The 25,026-nt window shown below is 42.2% G+C and overlaps 1 protein-coding gene across 1 annotated transcript in view; it reads left to right on the top strand.

Annotated features, from left to right (window-relative positions):
- Nucleotides 1–25,026, top strand: part of BMPER (BMP binding endothelial regulator) — a 398,089-nt gene that overhangs the window by 65,050 nt on the left and 308,013 nt on the right. Inside the window, exon 3 of the mRNA XM_069730267.1 lies at nucleotides 18,597–18,696. Within this exon, the coding sequence (XP_069586368.1) occupies nucleotides 18,597–18,696 (100 nt within the window). The remainder of the gene's footprint in view (nucleotides 1–18,596; nucleotides 18,697–25,026) is intronic.

Genomic DNA, 25,026 nt, shown 5'->3' with positions numbered 1-25,026 from the left:
CCCAAATTTTGTATTTTTACAAGAGTAACAGGAAGAATAGCAATGTGGCAGTACCAAATATGTGTAATTTTTTTTTACATAAATATACATATTTATTGGTATAATATTTTTATTTTTTTTATTTTGTGATTTTTTAAAAAAAATATTTTCACTCTTTTTTTAAACTTTTTTTCTTACTGCATGGTCTAAGCAGACCACTATAGCTTATAGACCTGGAGGCCGTAGCGTTACTATAGCAACTATTGGGCTGTAATGACATCGCGTGGGCACCTATCTGAAAGGAGAGGGAGCTCCAAATCTTATAAACTGCTATTGATCACAACATTTAGGGAGTTAAATGGCCTGGGTTGGTGCAGGCACTTCTCCTGTGCCCTTTTGATCGCCATGATGTAAGTTTATATCATTTTGCGAGAACCCCTTCCTGACCATGACATAAACTTTCAACAAATGTCGTGAAGTGGTTAAACAGCTTTTGAGATCATTGTCCAATTACTTTTGTCCTCTTTAAAAAGAGGCAGCCACATATTAAAGAGCTGTAAATTTTAAACCTTTACTCCAATTAGGATGTGAAAATCCTTGAAATGAAGCTGAGTCTGGATCTAAGCCCATATTGATTATATTACTGTATCTTGAAAATGTTTTGGTAAACAGCTAAAATGCCAAAACTGATGTCTCTATCTAGATATTTCTGGACCGAACTGTATTTGATATATAAGTGATTCTAGAAGACCCACAGATACCTTATCACCTGACATGGATCCTAAGCCTTGTTTCCACTGTCTGTGACCTCTGATAAACTAAACTGAGTTTAATCTGTTCTACCTTACCATGATTGACTCTTCGTTAGCAGTTTTGAAAAAAATGTATATTACAGACTGTGGCTGTACGACAAGACCGTAAACTCAGACGGCCTGAATTACACATATTCTAAAACATTGCTCTGTATAAGTTACAATGTTACCACAATAATTATCCTAAAATGCATTCTTCGTTCTCTTGTGCCTACTTTATGTAGAGGATATGCAGACAATCAGTGGCGGCCTGTAGGAATACTGATGCCTTGGTAAGTGCAGAAAACTTGATATGATTCTCTCACCAGCATATGGGTTTCTAGGGTTTCATAACACTGATTAAGGCAGACTTTTGATCTCCTTGACAAAAAATAAAAGTCTTTTATTATTGGCTATAAACATGATTTCCTGATATCAAATGATTCATGCTGCATTAATTTGAAGTAATCCAAGCACATTTGAAATTTCCACTATGTATTCCACCCCCGTTATATTTATGTATTAGTTCTGCTTTCAGACTGCGATCCCAAATGCTGAGGCTTTCAGAAGTTGCAGTTATTCATAGCTGAGATGCCTGTAGTTGCTTAGTTTAATAGGTCTACAATGGTAATCACTGCAGATTTGTTCCAGAAGGGCATTTCAATTGTTCCAGGTGCGCAATATGTGTGGTTGATAGCCAAAATTATACTTGCTGTCATAACCTATTAATATCTCCTTGCCACAAACTGCAGCTTCAAAACATAGAGCCTCTACATATTTCAACTTTGTAGTGTTTGATTTGCGTGTAGGACAGGTATTGTAGACGGTAAAGTGTTTTATATAAAAAAAGGACTTGTGTTAAAAAGCTACACATGCTTTATAATGTAATAGGGAATCTACAGAGAAAAATGGCTACTCAATGAATACCAGTAGACAATGGACAATAGGTTTGAAAAATAAAAACTCATTTTTAAGCTATAGATTTTTTTTTGACTTAAGTAAAATATCAACTACAGATAAGCGAATATTTAAAGGGAATCTCTCAGCAGGTTTTTGCTATCTCGTGTGACTGCATCCTGATGTAGGAAACAAGACCCTGAATCACTTAGATTACTAGGTGCAGCCGTTCTGACACAATCGGTGCTTTTAGATTTGGGAATGCAGCAGAGCTGAGAAAGCTAACCCCGCCCACATCAGGATCTCTATATACAATGCCTACTAACAGTGTGATGCGTATCACAGAAGGGGCGGAGTCTGACTACTGTGGGGTGGAGTTGGACTAGTTTAGTCAGGGAATGCTACTGACAAGTGACACAACTTTCACTAGAAGTAAACAACATCACACAGGGTAATAAATGACACGTCAGTCAACTCTCAGCATCTATCTTCTGCTATCTTCAGATTACATAGCAAAAATATTTTTGACAGATTCCCTTTAAGTAAAATTGAAGCCTACTCAAATATTACAAACATTTGCTTTACCAAAATTTATTTGGTTCCATATGGTGATCATTAAAAATATTGCTCATCTCTCACGCCCATCTAGCCCTCCGCACATCTACTTATGACCACTGCTATGTGCTGAATCTCTGGGCCTCATCAGAGCCGGTAGACCCTGCCTAGGATGGAAAGTGTGTTCATAAGGTCACGGCTTATGTCGTGATATCATGACCTTATTTATGCTTGGGTGGAAAAGGCCTGGGCCTCCTTCAAGCCGGAAGTCCCAGCCTAGTGCGAAGAGGTCTAAGGTAAGGTGTGTATAAGTATTTTTTTTATTGTCTGCATTTTACATTCATTATGCTCTGAGGTCTGGAATGACCTAAAGGCATAATAAAGGAAATTCCAATTGCAGAGAATAACTATGCTAAAAATCAAATTTCCCAGTACAACCCTCTCTATTTGGTGAATTCAAATTTTGTGAGATCAGCTCATCGCTAGTATCCACCCATCATCATTCCAGGGATAACATGGTGTTTATTGTGGTGTTCTATGCTGTCAAGAGTCTCTCCTGTTTCTTCTATCGCTCCACATCTAGACCTAGAGTGACAGACATAACAGATCATTTTAAAGTAAATCCTACATCATTTAGGTATGAATAATTGGCATCCCTTATAAATGGTAAGATCCAGAGATTTGGCTTTTCCTTGTCTGAGAAACTATTAGTAAGAGTAACGGTCGCTGTTGTGTTATTGATGGCTGCATCCCTTATATACATATTCTCATTGTGGAGATTGGGTGTGGGCACAGGTGACAACAAATCTAGATTTCCAGAGGATCCACACATTGACTTTGTCCAGCTGCACAGCTGGTATCTGGCACTTCAGATATTCCAGCGTTTTTAGAACTGTGCAGCTGCTTATGTTCTACACTACGTTTCTTATGTCTCCAACATATTTTTTATGGAAATAACACACTGTCCACCTGGTTGCAAATAAAAATGATCCTCTGTAAATCCTGTTGTGATACTGGAGGATTCTCTTTGGGTGCACACACTATGAGGTATCTTTCGTGACATAAAACAATATTTTTACAGTATTTTCCTTCCTCATGACTCATGCTAATAAGAACCTAAGAAACCATGAACAATTGTTCTGTTGTAAGACAGTTTGTTCAGCAGACAGCGAAGACCTCCCACATTTTCCTGTTGCCAGCCGCGGTGCAACTGTCAATGAATGGGCTTTATTAACGTGTTATCGATATTGTATTATAATTAGGCTATTACAAGAACATCACCAAATCACAATTCTATCACTTTCATTTTCATATGTTCTTGGAACAGACAAACCTGAATTAATATCAGCGTCAGTTCTTAGAACTGAATGAAAAGTTCTGCATGATGCACTTTTTCTTCGCTTCTAAACACAGAAACATAATAGAATCCAAACAGACCCCATAATATTCAATACGATTTTTTTAGTTTTCTATCGCATACTAAAATAGGAATTATATCAGTCGAACTATAGTTTGACTCATAAAATGTTTTTCTTAAAGGGGTTCACTTTTTTATAAAAGTCAGCAGACATCTGAATCCTTAACTCATGCGCATTGCATGCTGTCAGGATTCTCGCATATTGCTAGTTAGAGCGCACAGTCACAGGACCAAAAGTATGTGACTGGCATACATACAGTCACGTGCAAGCTATAGCATGTGTACTCGGAATGTGGTCGGACATACGCAAATCCAACACCAGAAAATCCCCACAGTGTGCGGTGTACAAGCTGAAAGGATTCAGAAGTCTGCAGTCACAGGAAATGATTGCAGACTTTTATCTACGAGACTTTTATCTACGAGAACTATATAATAATACATTTGTATTGTGAAATCACACATCCACTTTTAAGGCCCTTTCACACATAAGTTTTTTGCTATCAGTCGCAATCCGTTGAATTTTGAAAACATGAATCCGGCGATTGATGCCGCCGACCCCGTTTTTTTCTCATAGACTTGTATTAGCGCCGTATTGCGATGGATGGCCTCACGTTTCATCCATCATTCACCGGATCTGTTGAAAATTGTTTGTCCTGTGGCCAGAGACAACAAAGTAACTTTTTTTGTGTTTTTCGAAAAAACGGACAGCGACATATCCGTTGCCATCTGTCGTTTGCTCGAATGGAAGTCTATGGGTGCCGGATTCGTCAACTGATGGAATCCGGCGATGGATTCCATTTTTTTTTAACTGAACATGCTCCAATTTATTTAGCCAAATCCGCTAGTCAGATCCGTTGAAAAAATGAATCCGTAGCATCAGTTTTTCACAATCTGCAACGGATCCGTCAAGCCAACGGATTGTGACCGATGGCAAAAAATGATGTGTGAAATAGACTTTAGGGACCAGTTACACTACCCGAACAAAATAAATTGTAGGACAACCAGAATCCTATACGCACAGAAAGATGGGGGCAGGAGCGAGGTGCAGCTGGGCAGAGGCCCCCCATGACTGCTTTGAGCTGGGCGGTCTTTTTAATAATGCCACGGTTGGGGATAGGAGGATGGCAGGGGGGAGGAGCTTGAAAGGGGGGAGTTGGTAGGGAAAGTGCGGGAAAACCACCATTTCCTACCTTAATCCAGGCTGAGGAAGACCCACACACCCTCCCTTTTTTATTTGTGCTTAGGGTTTTTTTTCATGGGGGGGGAATTGTCATGTATATTTCATATATCGATATGGTTATGTAAGTTGTAAAAAAAAAAAAAGGGTGTTGGGCGTACACTTTCTATGCGTTTGAGGGAAGAATGTTGGGTTCATTCTCTATATTTTATTTGTTTATTGTCACAGTGGCAGTGTGGTGGGGGGGTGGGGGTTCTTGGTGTTGACGCTGATTGGTTGGGGGAAGGAATTGGAGCATAATTACAGGCAATTTAAAATGTGGTGGGGTTTGATCTGGCATTTTGGTATGGGCTCTGGATGGGGTTTTACCCTGGGAGCTGTTGGTGGTTTTTCTCTTCCCGGAACGGGATGTACGGTGCCCTCGAGCTGGTGATTTGCGGCTGAGGGTAATATGGTGGTCGATCTTCTTTTGTGGGGTTTTGCCAGATCTTTTAGTTCCAAGAACCCTCCCCTCGAATTTATATTGTTGTATTAATGTTTATGTTATTTTGTTAATAAAAGTTGGCCGCAGTGGCCAAAATATCCAAAAGAATATAATTGGTTATGTTTTTATTTAAGGAGAGGGTTGGGACGATGGGTCAGGGTTTGGTGGCTTTGGTTTACGCACAAAGGAAAAGACCGTACTCGGCATACGCGGTCATGATTGTAAATACTTTTGTTCTGTGCCCATAAAACACCATGTGATCAACAGCACATTACTTGCTTACACAGGATGATGTGCTGCTAATAACGACTATTTTAAGCCTGCCTAAAAATTATTGCACCTGAAGAATGAACATTTTGCTAGTTTGTCGAGTGTTTGCTAACCTGTTTAGAAGGTCTGATAATTGGGAACGGACATGCTTAAAAAAACTAACTTCCCAATTATCTACCATCCTAAATGTCCCCTATGAAATGAATTAGCACAAAATGTTGGACATACAGAGATTAAAATGGTGCATGCTCACTTCTAGGAAATCTTTTAGCAGCACTTGGTAGTTAATTAATCCTTACGTGACTATGCTGCCATTGTAGCTTTTCTGTAGCTTTTGTATAAAGACTTAACAGTTAGATGAAACTTAAATACTAGTAGTATTATTTTCTGACTTCCCATCCTCCCACTGCTATGCTTCTTGTCCAGTAATTGATTTAAGACAGTGTTTTTGATGCATAGACAAGGGACCAACTTAGCTATTAAAATAAATAATCAGCTCGCCCCCTTTACTCACTGCTCCAGTCATGTACTGACACAGGAAAAATAACCTGTGTGGAGCACAGAACCTGAAGTGTGGCTGTACGGACCAGAGCTGTGACCAAGGGAGCGCGTCACTATTGCTAATGAGTCTTTGCTATCAATTTATATTACTATGAAAAGATCATTTAAATATTAGGAAGTTGGTGGAAAATGTTGTAAATGGGCTTGAGCGGTTAAATAAATGGAACCAATGGACATAATTTCACAGAACTGCGGGTTAGAGACTTAATTTGTAACTGGTCTTTCTTTTTAAATCTCCCAAATGACCAATCCTGTTTGAGCCCAATTCCGTGCTTTGAGAAAGAATAACATAAAGGCACATAAGAGCATAGAACCTGTATACGCAATGAAATTTAAGCCGGTGCAAAATGTACACACTCAGAATGTTTGCATTTGTTGCATATGTATAGCTGCATTATAAATCTCTCACGCTGGGCTTTTAACTGACAACCTTCCTGCTGTGACCACTAAAAGTGAAATAAGGAAGGTGATACGTCTATATGTCAGATGTTTTTTCATCGCAGCGATGTGGAAATAGTCTACAGTTTGATAAACGGGATGACTGTTCAATGACTTGTATTGTTAGGTGCCTTTGTGGTTATTTATCAAAATCTCCTGCACCGCTTTCACTGTTTTCCTTTGGATTCATTTGTAAGATAAACCAGGTGTTGTTTTTTCTTCCTTTTCAGAATGTTGTGTAGAATATAACGATATTTATCTGGTTACAATTATATATGGTCGGGGATTTACTCTTACAATAAAACACATGCATCAGTCACACACACGTACAGCGCTATGGGCAGGCAGTAAAATAGTAAGGGTACCGTCACACAGTGCAATTTTGATCGCTACGACGGAACGATTCGTGACGTTCGAGCGATATAGTTACGAGATCGCAGTGTCTGACACGCTCCTGCGATCAGGGACCCCGCTGAGAATCGTACGTCGTAGCAGATCGTTTGAAACTTTCTTTCGTCGTCTAGTGTCCCGCTGTGGCGGCATGATCGCATGGTGTAACATATATCGTATACGATGTGCGCATAGTAACCAACGGCTTCTACATCGCACATACGTCATGAAATTATCGCTCCAGCGTCGTAGATTGCAAAGTGTGACAGCAGTCTACGACGCTGGAGCGATATTGTTACGACGCTGGAGCGTCACGGATCGTACCGTCGTAGCGTTGAAAATTGCACTGTGTGACGGTACCCTAAGTGATAGGGCAGAGAGAAGAGACAGGCAAAGGGAGAAAGATGCAGTAGATGGAGTAAAGTAGGTAAAATATCCTTCTTTTTATGTTTTTATCCATTGTCCCAGAGTGGTTGTATGTTTCTAGTTTACACTATTAATTTCTGGTCCCATCTAATCGCTAGAACAAAGTGTCAAGCCTGTAAAGCTGAACTTACACTGGCCGATTATCGTGAACAAAAATTCCCAAGAAGCCTTTTTTTTCCCAAAAAATTGAGCAGTGTAAACAAGCTGAGAATTGATCAAAATATTGTTTGTTGGGTGAAATGATATTTCGATTGTTTAATAGAATCATGTTTTCTGACAGCACATCGTCCTGTGCAAACAAGACCTCAGCTGCGAGAACAATGGCAGCCTATACAAACTGAAATATTTATTATTGATAGTTCAGTGTGCATCTGAAGTGCTGATTGGTGGTTAATTAACCCCTTTCTGACATCCGACATACTATCCTGTCCATGTGGGCTGGGCTCGTCTGACCATGGACGGGATAGTATGTTGAAGCCGATCGGCCGCGCACATGGGTGGTGTACGGCCTATCGCGGCCAGGTGTCAGCTTATTCTCACAGCTGACACCTGGCACTATGTGCCAGGAGTGGTCACGGTCCGCTCCTGGCATTTTAGTCCCCAGAACACTGCGATCGTAGTGTTCTGGGGCCGACTGAGGCATACAGAAGCATCGGGCAGGGAGGGGGCTCCCTGCGTGCTTCCCTCAGAACAAAGCGATGTGAACAAGTTGTCCTGAGGTTCTCCTTTCAGACCCCTGGCTCCAAGATGGCCACAGGGTCCTTCCAGGTCCTGCAGGAATGTGGCTTCTCAGTGCCTGCTGAGAGCAGGCATAGGCAAGCCTCCTACACTGCCTGTCAGGTCGCTAATCTGATACAGTGCAGTGCAAAGTGTCAGATCAGCGATCTGACTTTATATAGTGATGTCCCCTCCCGGGACAATGTAAAAAAGCAAAAAAATATTAGCATGTGTAAAAATATTTTTTCAAAAATTCCTAAACAAAGAAAAAAAAAATATATTTTTTCAAATAAATACATTTCTTTATGTAAATAAAAGAACAATAAAAGTACACATATTTACTATCGCCGTGTCCGTAATGACATGACCTATAAAACTGTCCAAATAGTTAACCCCTTTAGTGAACCCCATAAAAAAAGCAAGGCAAAAAAAAATGCTTTATCATCATACCACCGAACAAAAAGTGGAATAACACGCGAACAAAAAGATGGATATAAACAAACATGGTACCGCAGAAAATGTCATCTTGCCCCGCAAAAAAGAAATCACCATACAGTGTCATCAGCGAAAAAATAAAAAAGTTATAGCTCTCAGAATAAAGAGATGCAAAAATAATTATTTTTTTTTTATAAAAAAAATAGTTTTTATTGTATAAAAACGCCAAAACATATAAAATTATATAAATGAGCTATCGCTGTAATCGTAATAACCCAAAGAATAAAACTGCTTTATCAATTTTACCACCCGCGAAATGGTATAAACACCCCCCAAAAGAAATTCATGAATCACTGGTTTTTGTTCATTTTGCCTCCTAAACATCGTAATAAAAAGCGATCATAAAATGTCATGTGCCCGAAAACTGTACCAATAAAAACGTCAACTTGTCCCACAAAAAACAAGACCTCACATGACTCTGTGGGCCAAAAGATGGAAAAATTATAGGTCTCAAAATGTGGTGATGCAAAAACTATTTTTTGCAATAAAAAGCGTCTTTTAGCGTTTGACAGATGCCAAACCCCCATCTTCTGTAAAATACGGTGGAGGTTGTGTGATGGCATGGACATGCTTAGCTTTTATTTATTGATGAAGTGACTGAACACATAAGCAACCGGATGAATTCTAAAGTGTATAGGACTATACAAGGGATTGCCCACACCTGTCCATGAAATAGCCTTGGAGTCAATTGTCCAATTACTTTTGGTCCCTTTAGAAACAGGGTGGCACATGTTAAGGAGCTGATATTCCTAAACCCTTGATCCAATTTTAATGTGGAGACCCTCAAATGAAAGCTGAAAGTCTGAGCTTCAACTGCATCTGAATTGTTTGGTATAAACTTCATTGTGGTAATGTATATAACCAAAATTAGAAAAATGTTGTCTCTGTCCGAATATATATGGACCTAACTGTACTTTCTACTCAGATTCAACCAAATGCAGCAAGGTTGATTGGATGGCACTTCACAGTTTAAATGGGCAATGACCAAAATATATTCTGAAAGCAATCCAGGAGGTTTTTGTTATGCAAAGAAGTGGAATATTCTGTAACAGCCAAGTCAATCAACAGATCTCAACCCTATTGAGCATGTATTTAACATGCTTATGACAAAATCTAAGGCAGAAAGACCCCCAGACAAGCAACTGAAGTCAGCTGCAGTAAAGGCTTAGCAAATCATCACAAATGAGAAAACCTAGCATTTGGTGACGTTTATGGCGCTTTACACTACAGGTGGATAATGACCCAAAACAAAGCAACAACTGAAGTCAACCACAATTAAGGCCTGGCAAAGCAGCACAAAGAAAGTCAGCGTTTGGTGATGTCCATGGTTTCCAGACTTCAGGCAGTCATTACCTGCAAAGGATTCTTTATGAAGTATTAAAAATGAACATTTTCATTATGGGAAAGTTAATTTGTCCAGTTAATTTTAAATCCCTGAAATGAGGAGACTTTGTAGAAAAATGGTTGCAATTCCTAAACATTTCACAGGATCTTTTTGGTTTGATGACAGATCCACTGAAATCATTGTATAGAATGTTTGCACAAAAAGTTCAGAGCTCTTAGGGTACCGTCACACAGTGCAATTTTCATCGCTACAACGGTACGATCCGTGACGCTCCAGCATCGTAACAATATCGCTCCAGCGTCGTAGACTGCTGTCACACTTTGCAATCTACGACGCTGGAGCGATAATTTCATGACGTATGTGCGATGTAGAAGCCGTTGGTTACTATGCGCACATCGTATACGATATATGTTACACCATGCGATCATGCCGCCACAGCGGGACACTAGACGACGAAAGAAAGTTTCAAACGATCTGCTACGACGTACGATTCTCAGCGGGGTCCCTGATCGCAGGAGCGTGTCAGACACTGCGATATCGTAACTATATCGCTCGAACGTCACGAATCGTGCCGTCGTAGCGATCAAAATTGCACTGTGTGACGGTACCCTAAGTTGTAAAGAGAAATTACCATTGTGTGACAAAATTCAAAAATTATAAAAAGTTTTGATTAGTCAGAAAAGAACAAGAAGAAAGTAGAAATTGGAAAAACTAATATGCACAGCACTTAAAGGGATTGTCGACTTTATCATATATAACAACAAGTGTATGTGTGTATGTATGTGTGTTTCAACATTGATGTCATAATTAGTGTTGAGCATTCCGATACCGCAAGTATCGGGTATCGGCCGATACTTGCGGTATCGGAATTCCGATACCGAGATCCGATATTTTTGTGATATCGGGTATCGGTATCGGAAGTGTAAAATAAAGAATTAAAATAAAAAATATTGTTATATTCACCTCTCCGGCGGCCCCTGGACATCAGCGGGAGGATCCGGCGTCCGGCACGGCTTCTTTCTTCAAAATGCGCGCCTTCAGGACCTGTGGAATGACGTCCCGGCTTCTGATTGGTCGCGTGCCGCCCATGTGACCGCCACGCGACCAATCAGAAGCCGCGACGTCATTCCTCAGCTAAAGTCCTAGAATGAGCGCCTTCTAGGACCTGAGGAATGACGTCGCGGCTTCTGATTGGTCGCGTGGCGGTCACATGGGCGGCACGCGACCAATCAGAAGCCGGGACGTCATTCCACAGGTCCTGAAGGCGCGCATTTTGAAGAAAGAAGCCGTGCCGGACGCCGGATCCTCCCGCTGATGTCCAGGGGCCGCCGGAGAGGTGAATATAACAATATTTTTTATTTTAATTCTTTATTTTACACTTTAATATGGATCCCAGGGCCTGAAGGAGAGTTTCCTCTCCTTCAGACCCTGGGATCCATGAGGATACATTCCGATACTTGATGTCCCATTGACTTGTATTGGTATCGGATATCGGTATCGGCGATATCCGATATTTTTCGGGTATCGGCCGATACTATCCGATACCGATACTTTCAAGTATCGGACGGTATCGCTCAACACTAGTCATAATGGTTGCTATGGCGATGATGATGTCATAAAGGTTGCCGTGGCGAAGATGGTATCATAATGGTTGCCATGGCGATGATGATGTCATAATAGGATGCAATGGTGATGTTATGTCAGAATGGTTGCCATGGCGATGATGATGTCATAATAGGCTGCAATGGTGATGTTATGTCATAATGGTTGCCATGGTGATGATATCATAATAGGTTGCCATGGCGACGATGATGTCAAAATGGTTGCCATGTTGAAGATGATGTCATAATGGGTATATGGGCACAAAACTATGGGATGGAGGATGTGTGACAGGTATATGGGCACGGGACTATGGGATGGAGGATATTTATGATGGGACTATGGGATGGAGGATATGTATGATGGGTATATGGGCACGGGACTATGGGATGGAGGATATGTATGATGGGTATATGAGCACGGGACTATGGGTGGAGGATGTGTATGATGGGTATATGTGCACAGGACTATGGGATGAAGGATGTGTATGATGTGTATATGGGCACGGGACTATGGGATGGAGGATATGTGATGGATATATGGGCACAGGACTATGGGATGGAGGATGTGTATGATGGGCATATGGGCACAGGACTATGGGATGGAGGATGAGTATGATGGGTATATGGGCATGGGACTATGGGATGGAGGATGGGTATGATGGGTATATGGGCACAGGACTATGTGATGGAGATTATGTATGATGGGAAAATTTACATGGGACTATGGGATGGAGGATATGTATGATGGGTATATGGGCAGTGGACTATGGGATGGAGGATAATCATTATAATTTGTTATTACTAACCACAGTTAGTTACTGTACATGGGCAACGCCAGAATCTTTAGCTAGTTCCTTGTATATAATAAAAAAGCCTATACTCCAGTGTCAGCACCGTTGTTGTGTCTTAGGTGTCTGGTCTCCCATTGTTCGTGTGACTTGATTACTGTATGCCACATAAGTCTTGCACCCTATAACCCAAGCCACTCTACTCTCACTTCCTATGGATGTAACTGACATTGGGAGGAAGTCAGAGAGCAGCAGCTCTGAATTCTTTGGGGTGTCAGTTTCTGAAGGAAGTAAGAGTGAAGCGGTCGCTGAGTGGTGTAACAATGTCACTTGTGCCCCAGGAGACCAGACACCAAAATCATAGGAACAGCACCAGCATTCAACATAAGTATGAGGTACAGTTATATGAAAACGTTTGGGCACCCCTATTAATCTTAAGCTTAATGTTTTATAAAAATTGGTTTTCTTGCAACAGCTATTTCAGTTTCATATATCTAATAACTGTTGGACACAGTGATGTTTCTGCCTTGAAATGAGGTTTTTTGTACGAACAGAAAATGTGCAATCTGCATTCAAACAAAATTTGACAGGTGCATAAGTATGGGCACCCCACCAGAAAAGTGACATTAATATTTAGTAGATCCTCCTTTTGCAAAAATAACAGCCTCTAGTCGCTTCCTGTAGCTTTTAATGAGTTCCTGGATCCTGGATGAAGGTATTTTTGACCATTCCTCTTTACAAAACAATTCCAGTTCAGTTAAGCTTGATGGTCGCCGAGCATGGACAGCCCTCTTCAAATGATCCCACAGATGTTCAATGATATTCAGGTCAGGGGACTGGGATGGCCATTTCAGAACAGTGTAATTGTTCCTCTGAATGAATGTCTGAGTAGATTTGGAGCGGTGTTCTGTATCATTGTCTTGCTGAAAGATCCATCCCCTGCGTAACTTCAACTTTGTCACTGATTCATGAACATTATTGTCAAGAATCTGCTGATACTGAGAGGAATCCATGTGTCCCTCAACTTTAACAAGATTCCTGGTGCCGGCATTGGCCACACAGCCCCAAAGCATGATGGAACCTCCACCAAATTTTACTGTGGAGCAAGTGCAAGAGCAAGTGGGTAGCAAGTGTTTTTCTTGGAATGTTGTGTTTTTTGGCCACCATGCATAACGTCTTTTTGTATGACCAAACAACTCAAACTTGGTTTCATCAGTCCACAGGACCTTCTTCCAAAAAGAAATTGGCTTCTGCAAATGTGCTTTTGCATACCTCAGCCAATTCTGTTTGTGGCGTGCTTGCAGAAATGGCTTTTTTCGCATCCCTCTCCCATACAGCTTCTCCTTGTGCAAAGTGCGTTGTATAGTTGACTGATGCACAGTGACACCATCTGCAGCAAGTTGATGCTGCAGCTCTCTGGAGGTGGTCTGAGGGTTCTCCTTGACTGATCTCACATTTCTTCTTCTCTGCCTTTCTGATGTTTTTCTTGGCCTGCCACTTCTGGCCTTAACAAGAACTGTACCTGTGTTCTTCCATTTCCTTGCTATGTTCCTCACAGTGGAAATTGACAGGTTAAATCTCTGAGACAGCTTTTTGTATCCTTCCCCTGAACAACTATGCTGAATAATCTTTGTTTTCAGATCATTAGGCAGTTGTTTTGAGGAGCCCATGATGCCACTCTTCAGAGGAGATTCAAACAGGAGAACAACTTGCAAGTGGCCACTTTAAGTAGCTTTTCTCATGATTGCATCCACCTGGCTATGAAGTTCAAAGCTGAGGTTAGAAAACCAAAAAAGTGCTTTAGTAAGTCAGTAAAAAGTAGGTAGGAGTATTTAAAACAAGAAAATGATAAGGGTGCCCATACTTATGCACCTGTCAAATTTTGTTTGAATGCAGATTGCACATTTTCTGTTAGTACAATAAACCTCATTTCAAGGCAGAAACATTACTGTGTCCAACAGTTATTAGATATATGAAACTGAAGTAGCTGTTGCAAAAAAAACAATTTTTATAAAATAATAAGCTTAAGATTAATAGGGGTGCCCAAACTTTTCATAAAACTGTATTTTTATTTTATACACTGGAATATAGTGATTGAGAAAGGGGTGTTTTCTATTAAAGTACTGGATTTTAGATAGGGGTCTAAGGGGTATCGTTTCTCCTTATGGAGAGTGACATACCATCTCTGGCTTGTCAAGGTAAGGAGGCTTATTTGCCATGCAATGCTCCTCTGGGAAATATAATATGCAAATTGCCTCTTATGAGAAAAAGAGGACTTAACTCTATAGCGCCACCTGTTGGAAGTAGCAGTCCTACAAGTCACAATCAACTCTTTAGGCTACATTCACATTTGCGTTGTGCGCCGCTGCGTCGGCGACGCAGCGCACAACGCAAATAAAAACGCAACAAAACGCATGCAAAAACGCTGCGTTTTGTGACGCATGCGTCGTTTTTTGCCGAAATTTCGACGCAAAAAAATGCAACTTGTTGCGTTTTCTTTGCCCGACTCTTGCGGCAAAAAAAACGCATGCATTGCACAACGCAGCACAACGCATGTCCATGTGTCCCCCATGTTAAATATAGGGGCGCATGACGCATGCGTCGCCGCTGCGTTTCCCGACGCTGCATCGGGAAACGCTAATGTGAACGTAGCCTTAACGAGTCGTGCAATATGACTTAGGATAAAAGCCAAATTAGTATCTCAATTCGCAGACACGGTGTTTCGGGCTGTTGGCCCTCATCAGTGCGAAGCAGGAGAACTAATTTGGCTAGGTGAGAGGCTCTGGACTGGGGTCTAAGGGGTATCGTTTCTCCTTATGGAGAGTGACATACCATCTCTGGCTTGTCAAGGTAAGGAGGCTTATTCGCCATGCAATGCTCCTCTGGGAAATATAATATGCAAATTGCCTCTTCTGAGAAAAAGAGGACTTAATTCTATAGCGCCACCTGTTGGAAGTAGCAATCCTACAAGTCACAATCAACTCTTTAACGAGTCGTGCAATATGACTTATGGATTTTAGATACAAATATAGATAAGGGATTTACCATCAGTTTTCTTGATACAAAATGTAGTGTTTAGTTTTATGATAATGTAATTAATCAGAAAGTTTTAGTGGACGAAACTATACTGACTTGTATCTATATTGACTCTCAAAGAATTATTAATCACTAACCATATGGCCATAATCACATTGAGTAGTGTTAGTGTCAAATGTTCTTATGAGGGACGATGAATGTACTACAGTCTTATGAATAAAATAAATATTAACATCTAACTATCTATCCATCTATCTATCTATCTATCTATCTATCTATCTATCTATCTATCTATCTATCTATCTATCTATCCTTCTGTTACATGAATATAAGTTAGAGTTTTTCTAGACATGAAAGTCAGATGCCTGTACATACAAGTGTCTTATGGTTGTTAATGAATTGTACATTTCCTTGAAAATGCGGAACTTAATTTCCTTTTTCAGGGCTAAGGAGGATTGAATTAGGTGGCTGAAATAATAAACTCTTGCTGCTCCCATGTGAGATGTCACTCTTTCCACTTCTGTGTTGTTCTGATTTAATTCTTCATTCAGAGCTAGATGTCACTTTTAAAAATGAATTACAGTGCCATGATAACAGAGTAGGGAACAGGCTGAACACTTTGCAAAAATATGTTGACTTTAAGGTGCATTAGTAAATGATATGCCAGATTTATTGTTCCTGCTTGTGGTCACAATTGAAAAAATATTATGCAAAGAAAAATATATGGACTTCACTGAAGAAGGCTAGCATGACTGAATAAATAGAATAATTAAAGATAATCTTCCATCAGTTAGAGCATGTTAAGTGGCTATATCATGTAATAGTTAGCGATGAGCGAGTATACTCGTTACTCGGGTTTTCCCATGCACGCTCGAGTATCCTCTGAGTAATTTGGTGTGCTCAGAGATTTAGTTTTTGTCTACGCAGCCTTATGATTTGTGGCTGCTAGACAGCTTGAATACATGTGGGGATTGCCTGTTTTTGTTTGTCCAACTTTATTTTTTTCAATGGGAAGAGGGTAATCTGACACATCGAATTTATTGAGAATTTCACAAGAAAAACAATGGTGTGCTTGGTTTTAACGTAACTTCATTCTTTCATGAATTATTTACAAGTTTATGACCACTTATAAAATGTGTTAAAAGTGCTGCCCATTGTGTTGGATTGTCAATGCAACCCTCTTCTCCCACTGTTGACACACTGATAGCAACACCGCAGAAGAAATACTATCATAAAGTGGTGGTGCACCATATCGAGTGTCAGGTCCGAGCATTCCTACATGAAAAGTTTCCTGGAAAGTGGATTGGTCATTGTTAGCCAGTTGAATGGCCACCAAGGTCTCCCGATCTGACCCCCTTACACTTTTACCGTATTTTTCGGACTATAAGACGCACCGGACTACAAGACGCACCCAGGTTTTAGAGGAGGAAAATACGGAAAAAAATATTTGAAGTAAAAAAGGTGGTAAAATATTTAATAACATAAACATACTATTATATGTGTTGTTATTATATATAATAGTATGTTATTATGTTGGAAGCTGCGGGTAGAAGATGATGCTGCGGGACCAGTGTGGTGTCTGTAAAGTACTGTATGAAGATGCTGGAGGGTGAGTATAAGAATGGGGGCACAGGGCTTATATTTAAAGCACCACTCCAGCACTAAAAAATAACACTGGAGTGCTGCTTTGAGATCCCATTGGGAGAACTATAACTCCCAGCATGTCCCGCAGAACCGATGGCATGCTGGGAGTTATAGTTCACCACAGAAGTGGCAGATTGCTTTATTGTGTGTTGTAGTGACTAACCTTTTAATTGTGGCAGCCAGCCACACTGTGGTGAGGTAAAATGCTGGAGCCTCCCATGACACCACAAAGCCCTCCCTCTTGTTGCCTCTCCACAGCACAGGAGTAAGCTTGCAGATTGTAGTGTGGTGTCTGCAGGACCTGTGATGACATCAGAAGAGTGATGGCTCTGTGCTGCCATGTGATGCTCCAGCCCGCCCTCTTCATGACATCACACAGGTCCTTGTGCTGGAGTACTCAGCATCCAGCACAGCCCTGGCAGACAGGTATGCGGCGATCTTGTCCCCTCTGGCCCCTGCTGCTGCCTCCTCCACCAGACACACAGATCTCCCCAGCTGCTGCAGGAATCCAGCGCTGGGGAAACCATGTGTGTCCCTGTGAAGGAGTATTCATTTGCTGCTCCTGATTCACCGCTCAGCTGACAGGTGGGCGGGGAAGCAGCTAATGAATTTTCACCGCACTTTAATGATCGGGACCATGTGGTTTCCCAGCGCTGATTCCTGAAGCCCGGCAGGGACATTTTTCTGCCTCCTGCCTCCCAGTGCAATCCCACTCGCTGCTGCCCCCTACCCACGTTACATCCCTACCATAAGATGCACCCACACTTTCCTCTCAAATTTGGAGGAAAAAAGTGCATCTTATGGTCAGAAAAATACGGTATCTTTGGGGTCATCTGAAGGCAATTGTCTATGCTGTGAAGATACGAGATGTGCAGCATCTGAAACAACAGATACTGGAAGCCCATGCTAGCATTTCTTCTGCGATGTTGCTATCAGTGTGTCAAGAGTGGTAGAAGAGGGTTGCATTGACAATCCAACACAATGAGCAGCACTTTGAACACATTTTATAAGTGGTCATAAACTTGTAAATGACTCATGAAAGAGTAAAGTTGCGTTAAAACCAAGCACACCATTGTTTTTCTTGTGAAATTCTCAGTAAGTTTGATGTGTCACATCACGCCCTTCCCATTGAAAAAATAAAGTTGGATCCAAAATGGCCAACTTCAAAATGGCCGCCATGGTCACCCACCCATCTTGAAAAGTTTTCCCCCTCCCATATACTAATGTGCCACAAACAGGAAGTTGATATCACCAGCCATTCCCATTTTATTTAGGTGTATCCATATAAATGGCCCACCCTTTATATTTACTCTGAACACCTGAGTGTTTCAGAGAAAAATATATCTGGCTGCAATTGTGCATCTGGGCTCTAATTCACGTCGCTCACAGTATGAATAAAATGACTTCTTCTCCTTAATAAATCTTTTTTTTTAGCTAAAGAGGTGTTTCTATCTGTTGCATGAATAGTTAAGATAGGATATGCCACAAACTGTAAGATAGCATCTATCTTGAGAACAAGGCTCAATTTTGCACTTATTTTTTTGGCAAAATTATGTGAATAAACTATTTGTTCATGTCATTATAGAATCAAGAAGTAACCTGCAAGAGAGAAAAATGCCCAGTGGTCTCGAAGGATTGTGCTCTGGTCATAAAGCAGAGAGGAGCTTGCTGTGAACGTTGTAAAGGTGCAGTATTTCATTTTATCTAACTAAAATAATTTTTAAAGGGAGCCTGTCACCCTCTCAGGCGTTTGTAATTAAAGAGCCACCTTGAGCAGCACTAATGCTGCATTCTGTCAAGGTGGCTCTTTTAGTTATGCTCCCTGCACACGCTGAAATAAATGTTTATAAAATGTGCCCCCTCATACCGTGAAACCGTCCCGGAGGTGGGACTTTCCTTCCTAATCAGACGCAGCACAGCCGTCACTCCGGGCCTGTGTGCGCTGGGCGCCACCTCCTTTTGCTGCATTATCGTCCCCGGTGCCTGCGCTGTAAGTACAAAGAGCAGAGCAACTGTGCATGCCCGAAAAAAAACTTAATGCGCAGGCGCCGGGGACGATAATGCTGCAAGAGGAGGCGGCGCACGGCGCGCACAGGCCCGGAGTGACGGCTATGCTGCGTCTGATTAGTAAGGAAAGTCCCGCCTCCGGGATGGTTTCACGGTATGAGGGGGCACATTTTGTAAACGTTTATTTCAGCGTGTGCAGGCATCATAACTAAAAGAGCCACCTTGTCAGAATAAGAAAAACGGCTAACAAAAGCCGCAGCCAGCTCACCAACCAGACCATCAGATGTGGAGCACGAAAGTAAGTTCTGACCCAGGACTCCAAGCAGCAGCAGATCCAACCATGTATATACTCCAGCTCCAGATAAATGGTAAAAAAACTTTTTCTTTATTGATCCAACGTAATAAAAACAGGATAATCCTTACAGCTGGCAGACAGAATAAGTGATTGCGCAGAGAACGGCTACGCGTTTCGACCACAACGGGTCTTACTCATGCCATGCCATGGCATGAGTAAGACCCGTTGTGGTTGAAACGCGTAGCCGTTCTCTGCGCAATCACTTATTCTGACTGCCATCTATAAGGATTATCCTGTTTTTATTACGTTGGATCAATAAAGAAAAAGTTTTTTACCATTTATCTGGAGCTGGAGTATATACATGGTTGGACCTTGTCAGAATGCAGCATTTGTACTGCACAAGGTGGCTCTTTTAGTTACAAATGCCTGAGGGGGTGACAGGTTCCCTTTAAAACATAATTTTGCATATCGATGTGCTTGACAAGAGAGTCCCATCTGCTATGTATTATACAATACCAAGACAGGGGTTGTCTACTACGTAGATATTAATGGCCCATCCTTAGGATGGAATTATGGCACCCCCAGTTATCATCTATTTCCAGTGCCAGCAGCGGCCAGGTGAGATTTTTAGCAGAGTTGCACAGCCCCACCAACTGTATAGTTGCTGCAGCAGAGTACTGCAGATCCACTCCCATTTGAACACGAGTAGATGTGCAGTACCCCACCCAACGATAATTATTATACAGTTTCAGACTAGTTGTTGTTGAACCCAAGGTGTGGACCAAAGGTTTTTTATTTATTATTGCAACTTTATTAATGCCATACAGCAGTATATTTGAATTAGTATTTCTAAACCAAAACAAGGCATCTAAAGAGTTAGATTTCTCCTTGTGGAGAGTGGCAAGCATTATATGTCATTGTAAGGAGACTTATAGGCCATGCAATTTAGGAAGAAGACTTAAACTCTAGTTCCACCTACTGGAAGTAGAAATCCTAAAAGTTAATATTGACCCTTTAACAAACCTTGCCATACGACTTAGGATAAAAGACAAACCATAATCTCAATTGGTATACACATGTTTCTAGGTATTCCCCTTCATCAGTGCAAAAAATAACCTGTGGAAAGATTTTAATCTTTTTTTGTCATTATTTTTGTTGTTATTAATTATTATTACTCTTTTATAAAAATGAAGGTCAGCACAACATCAATATACGGGTCTACAAAAATTTCTTTTTTCAAGTGCCAAGGTTTTCTGAATGGATTTAGGGTATTTTGAGGGTCCTGGATTTAAAAATCCCATTATTTTTGCTTGATTGGTTCTAGTTTTTTGGTCCGTCTTTTGACTCTTTAACAGTGTCTTTGATAATGAAATAGTCCATATAATCTTTTCGTATTTCAATTTGTAGGCTTACAATGCTATATAAGTGACATTTTAAAGTCAGAATTCTACTGTAATTAATTTATTAGCTAATAAATATCTCAGAATCTAGAGCCAATCTGGCAAAACCAAAGTCATATTCCTAATCAGCACCATAAATTTTTAACCCCTTCCCGACCCATGACGCCACGTAGGCGTCATGAAAGTCGGTGCTAATCCGACCCATGACGCCTATGTGGCGTCATGGAAAGATTGTGTCCCTGCAGATCGGGTGAAAGGATTAACTCCAATTTCACCATATCTGCAGGGACAGGGGGAGTGGTACTTTAGCCCAGGGGGGGTGGCTTCACCCCCCCTTGGCTACGATCGCTCTGATTGGCTGTTGAAAGTGAAACTGCCAATCAGAGCAATTTGTAATATTTCACCTAAAAAACTGGTGAAATATTACAATCCAGCCATGGCCAATGCTGCAATATCATCGGCCATTGCTGGAAACACTGATGTGCCCCCCCACCCCACCGATCGCCCCCCCAGTCCACCGATCTGTGGTCTGCTCCCCTCCGTCCTGTGCTCCGCTCCCCCGTCCTCCTGCCCGCTCCCCCCGTTCTCCTATGCCACCCCCCGTGCTCTGACGCCCCCCTGTGCCCCGATCTCCCCCCTAATAATTACCGAGGCTCCCGGTGTCCGTCCGTCTTCTCCATGGGCGAAGCCATCTTCCCAAATGGCGGGCGCATGCGCAGTGCGCCCGCCGAATCTGCCGGCCGGCAGATTCATTCCATCTACATTTTGATCACTGTGATAAAACCTATCACAGTGATCAAAATAAAAAAAAAGTAAATGACCCCCCCTTTACCACCCCCATAGGTAGGAACAATAATAAAATAAAGAAATTTTTTTTTTCCACTACAGTTAGACCTAGGGTTAGGGTTAGGGAATGTTCACATGTATTCTGGTCCTCTGCGGATTTTTCCGCAGCGGTTTTTATAAATCCGCAGTGCAAAACCGCTGCGGATTTACCACGGTTTTTCTAGTGATTTCACTGCGGTTTTCTATTGGAGCAGTTGTAAAACCGCTGCGGAATCCGCAGAAAGTGAAATGTGCGGAATGTAAACCGCTGCGTTTCCGTGCAGTTTTTTCCGCAGCATGTGCGCAGCGTTTTTTGTAAACTCATGGGAAACTGCTGCGGACCTGCAGCGGTGGAAACGCTGTGGATCCGCAGCGTTTTCCGCATCGTGTGCACATACCCTTAGAATTAGGCTATGTGCACACGGTGCGGATTTGGCTGCGGATCCACAGCGGATTGGCCGCTGCGGATTCGTAGCAGTTTTCCATCAGCTTTACAGTTCCATGTAATCCTATGGAAAACCAAATCTGCTGTGCCCATGGTGCGGAAAATACCGCGCGGGAACACTGTGTTGTATTTTCGCAGTATGTCAATTCTTTGTGCGGATTCCGCAGCGTTTTACACCTGTTCCACACACGCAGTGCCTTTTACCCACGGATTTTTAAAAAATGTTGCGGAAAAATCTCACACGAATCCGCAACGTGGGCACATAGCCTTAGGGTTAGGGTTGTAATTAGAGTTAAGGTACCATCACACTAGACGATATCGCTAGCGATCCGTGACGTTGCAGCGTCCTCGCTAGCGATATCGTCCAGTGTGACAGGCAGCAGCGATCAGGCCCCTGCTGTGCTGTCGCTGGTCGGGGAAGAAAGTCCAGAACTTTATTTCGTCGCTGGACTCCCCGCAGACATCGCTGAATCGGCGTGTGTGACACCGATCCAGCGATGTCTTCACTGGTAACCAGGGTAAACATCGGGTAACTAAGCGCAGGGCCGCGCTTAGTAACCCGATGTTTACCCTGGTTACCATCCTAAAAGTAAAAAAAACAACCACTACATACTTACCTACAGCCGTCTGTCCTCCAGCGCTGTGCTCTGCACTCCTCCTGTACTGGCTGTGAGCGTCGGTCAGCCGGAAAGCAGAGCGGTGACGTCACCGCTCTGCTTTCCGGCCGCTGTGCTCACACAGACAGTACAGGAGGAGTGCAGAGCACAGCGCTGGAGGACAGATGGCTGTAGGTAAGTATGTAGTGGTTGTTTTTTTTTACTTTTAGGATGGTAACCAGGGTAAACATCGGGTTACTAAGCGCGGCCCTGCGCTTAGTTACCTGATGTTTACCCTGGTTACCGGCATCGTTGGTCGCTGGAGAGCGGCCTGTGTGACAGCTCTCCAGCGACCAAACAGCGACGCTGCAGCGATCCGGATCGTTGTCGGTATCGCTGCAGCGTCGCTTAGTGTGACGGTACCTTTAGGGTTGGAATTAGGGCTAGGGTTGGAAATATGGTTAAGATTAGGCTTGTGGTTAGGGGTGTGTTGGGGTTAGGGTTATGGTTAGGGGTGTGTTGGGGTTAGGGTTTGGATTAGGGTTAGGATTATGTTTAGGGTTGGGATTAGGGTTAGGGGTGTGTTGGGGTTAGGGCTGTGGTTAGGGGTGTGTTGGGGTTAGGGTTGTGATTAGGGTTATGGCTAGAGTTGAGATTAGGGTTAAGGGTGTGTTGGGGTTAGTGTTGGAGTTAGAATTGAGGGGTTTCCACTGTTTAGGCACATCAGGGTTCTCCAAACGCAACATGGCGCCACCATTGATTCCAGCCAATCTTGCGTTCAAAAAGTCAAATGGTGCTCCCTCCTTTCCGAGCCCCGACGTGCGCCAAAACAGTGGTTTACCCCCACATAAGGGGTACCAACATACTCAGTGCAAACTGGGCAACAACTATTGGGGTCCAATTTCTCTTGCTACCCTTGTGAAAATAAAAAACTGCTTGCTAAAACATCATTTTTGAGGAAAGAAAAATGATTTTTTTATTTTCATGGCTCTGCGTTGTAAACTTCTGTGAAGCACTTGGGGGTTCAAAGTGCTCACCACATATCTAGATAAGTTCCTTTGGGGGTCTAGTTTCCAAAATAGGGTTACTTGTGGGGGGTTTTACTGTTTAGGCACATCAGGGGCTCTGCAAATGCAATGTGACGCCCGCAGACCATTCCATCAAAGTCTGCATTTCAAAACGCCACTACTTCCCTTCCAAGCCCCAACGTGTGCCCAATCAGTAGTTTACCCCCACATATGGGGTATCAGTGTACTCAGGACAAACTGGGCAACAATTATTGGGGTCCAATTTCTCCTGTTACCCTTGTGAAAATAAAAAATTGCTTGCTAAAACATAATTTTTGAGGAAAGAAAAATGATTTTTTTATTTTCACGGCTCTGCGTTGTAAACTTCTGTGAAGCACTTGGGGGCTCAAAGTGCTCACCACATATCTAGAAAAGTTCCTTGGGGGGTCTAGTTTTCAAAATGGGGTCACTTGTGGGGGTTTCTACTGTTTACGCACATCACTGGCTCTGCAAACGTAACATGATGCCTGCAGACCATTCCATCAAAGTCTGCATTCCAAAACGTCACTACTTCCCTTCTGAGCCCCGACGTGTGCCCAAACAGTGGTTCCCCCCCACATATGGGGTGTCAACGTACTCAGGACAAATGGAACAGCAACTTTTGGGGTCCAATTTCTCCTGTTACTCTTGTGAAAATAAAAAATTGCGGGCTAAAAAATAATTTTTGAGGAAAGAAAAATGATTTTTTATTTTCACGGCTCTGCGTTATAAACTTCTGTGAAGCACTTGGGGGTTTAAAGTGGTCACCGCACATCTAGGTTAGTTCCATGGGAGGTCTAGTTTCCAAAATGGGGTCACATGTGGGGGAGCTCCAATGTTTAGGCACACAGGGGCTCTCCAAACCCGACATGGTGTCCACTAACGATTGGAGCTAATTTTTCATTCAAATAGTCAAATGGCGCTCCTTCCCTTCCGAGCCTTGCCGTGTGCACAAACAGTGGTTTGTGACCACATATGAGGTATCGGTGTACTCAGGAGAAATTGCCCAACACATTTTAGGATCCATTTTATCCTGTTGCCCATGTGGAAATGAACAAATTGAGGTTAAAATAAATTTTTTGTGGAAAAAAAAGTACTTTTTCATATTTAAGAATCAATTTGTGAAGCACCTGGGGTTCAAAGTGCTCACTATGCATCTAGATAAGTTCCTTAGGGGGTCTAGTTTACAAATTGGGGTCACTTGTGGGGGGGGGGGGAGCTCCAATGTTTAGGCACACAGGGGCTCTCCAAACGCGACATGGTGTCTTCTAAAGATTGGAGCCAATTTTTCATTGAAAAAGTCAAATGGCGCTCCTTCCCTTCTGAGCCCTGTCGTGCGCCCAAACAGTAGTTCACCCCACATATGGGGTATCGGCGTACTCGGGACAAATTGTACAATAA

This window comes from Ranitomeya imitator, chromosome 6 (genome assembly GCF_032444005.1).
Source record: "Ranitomeya imitator isolate aRanImi1 chromosome 6, aRanImi1.pri, whole genome shotgun sequence".
Taxonomy (NCBI): domain Eukaryota; kingdom Metazoa; phylum Chordata; class Amphibia; order Anura; family Dendrobatidae; genus Ranitomeya; species Ranitomeya imitator.
The sequence above is the reverse complement of the archived record's forward strand: the minus strand, read 5'-3'. Positions and strand labels throughout refer to the sequence as shown.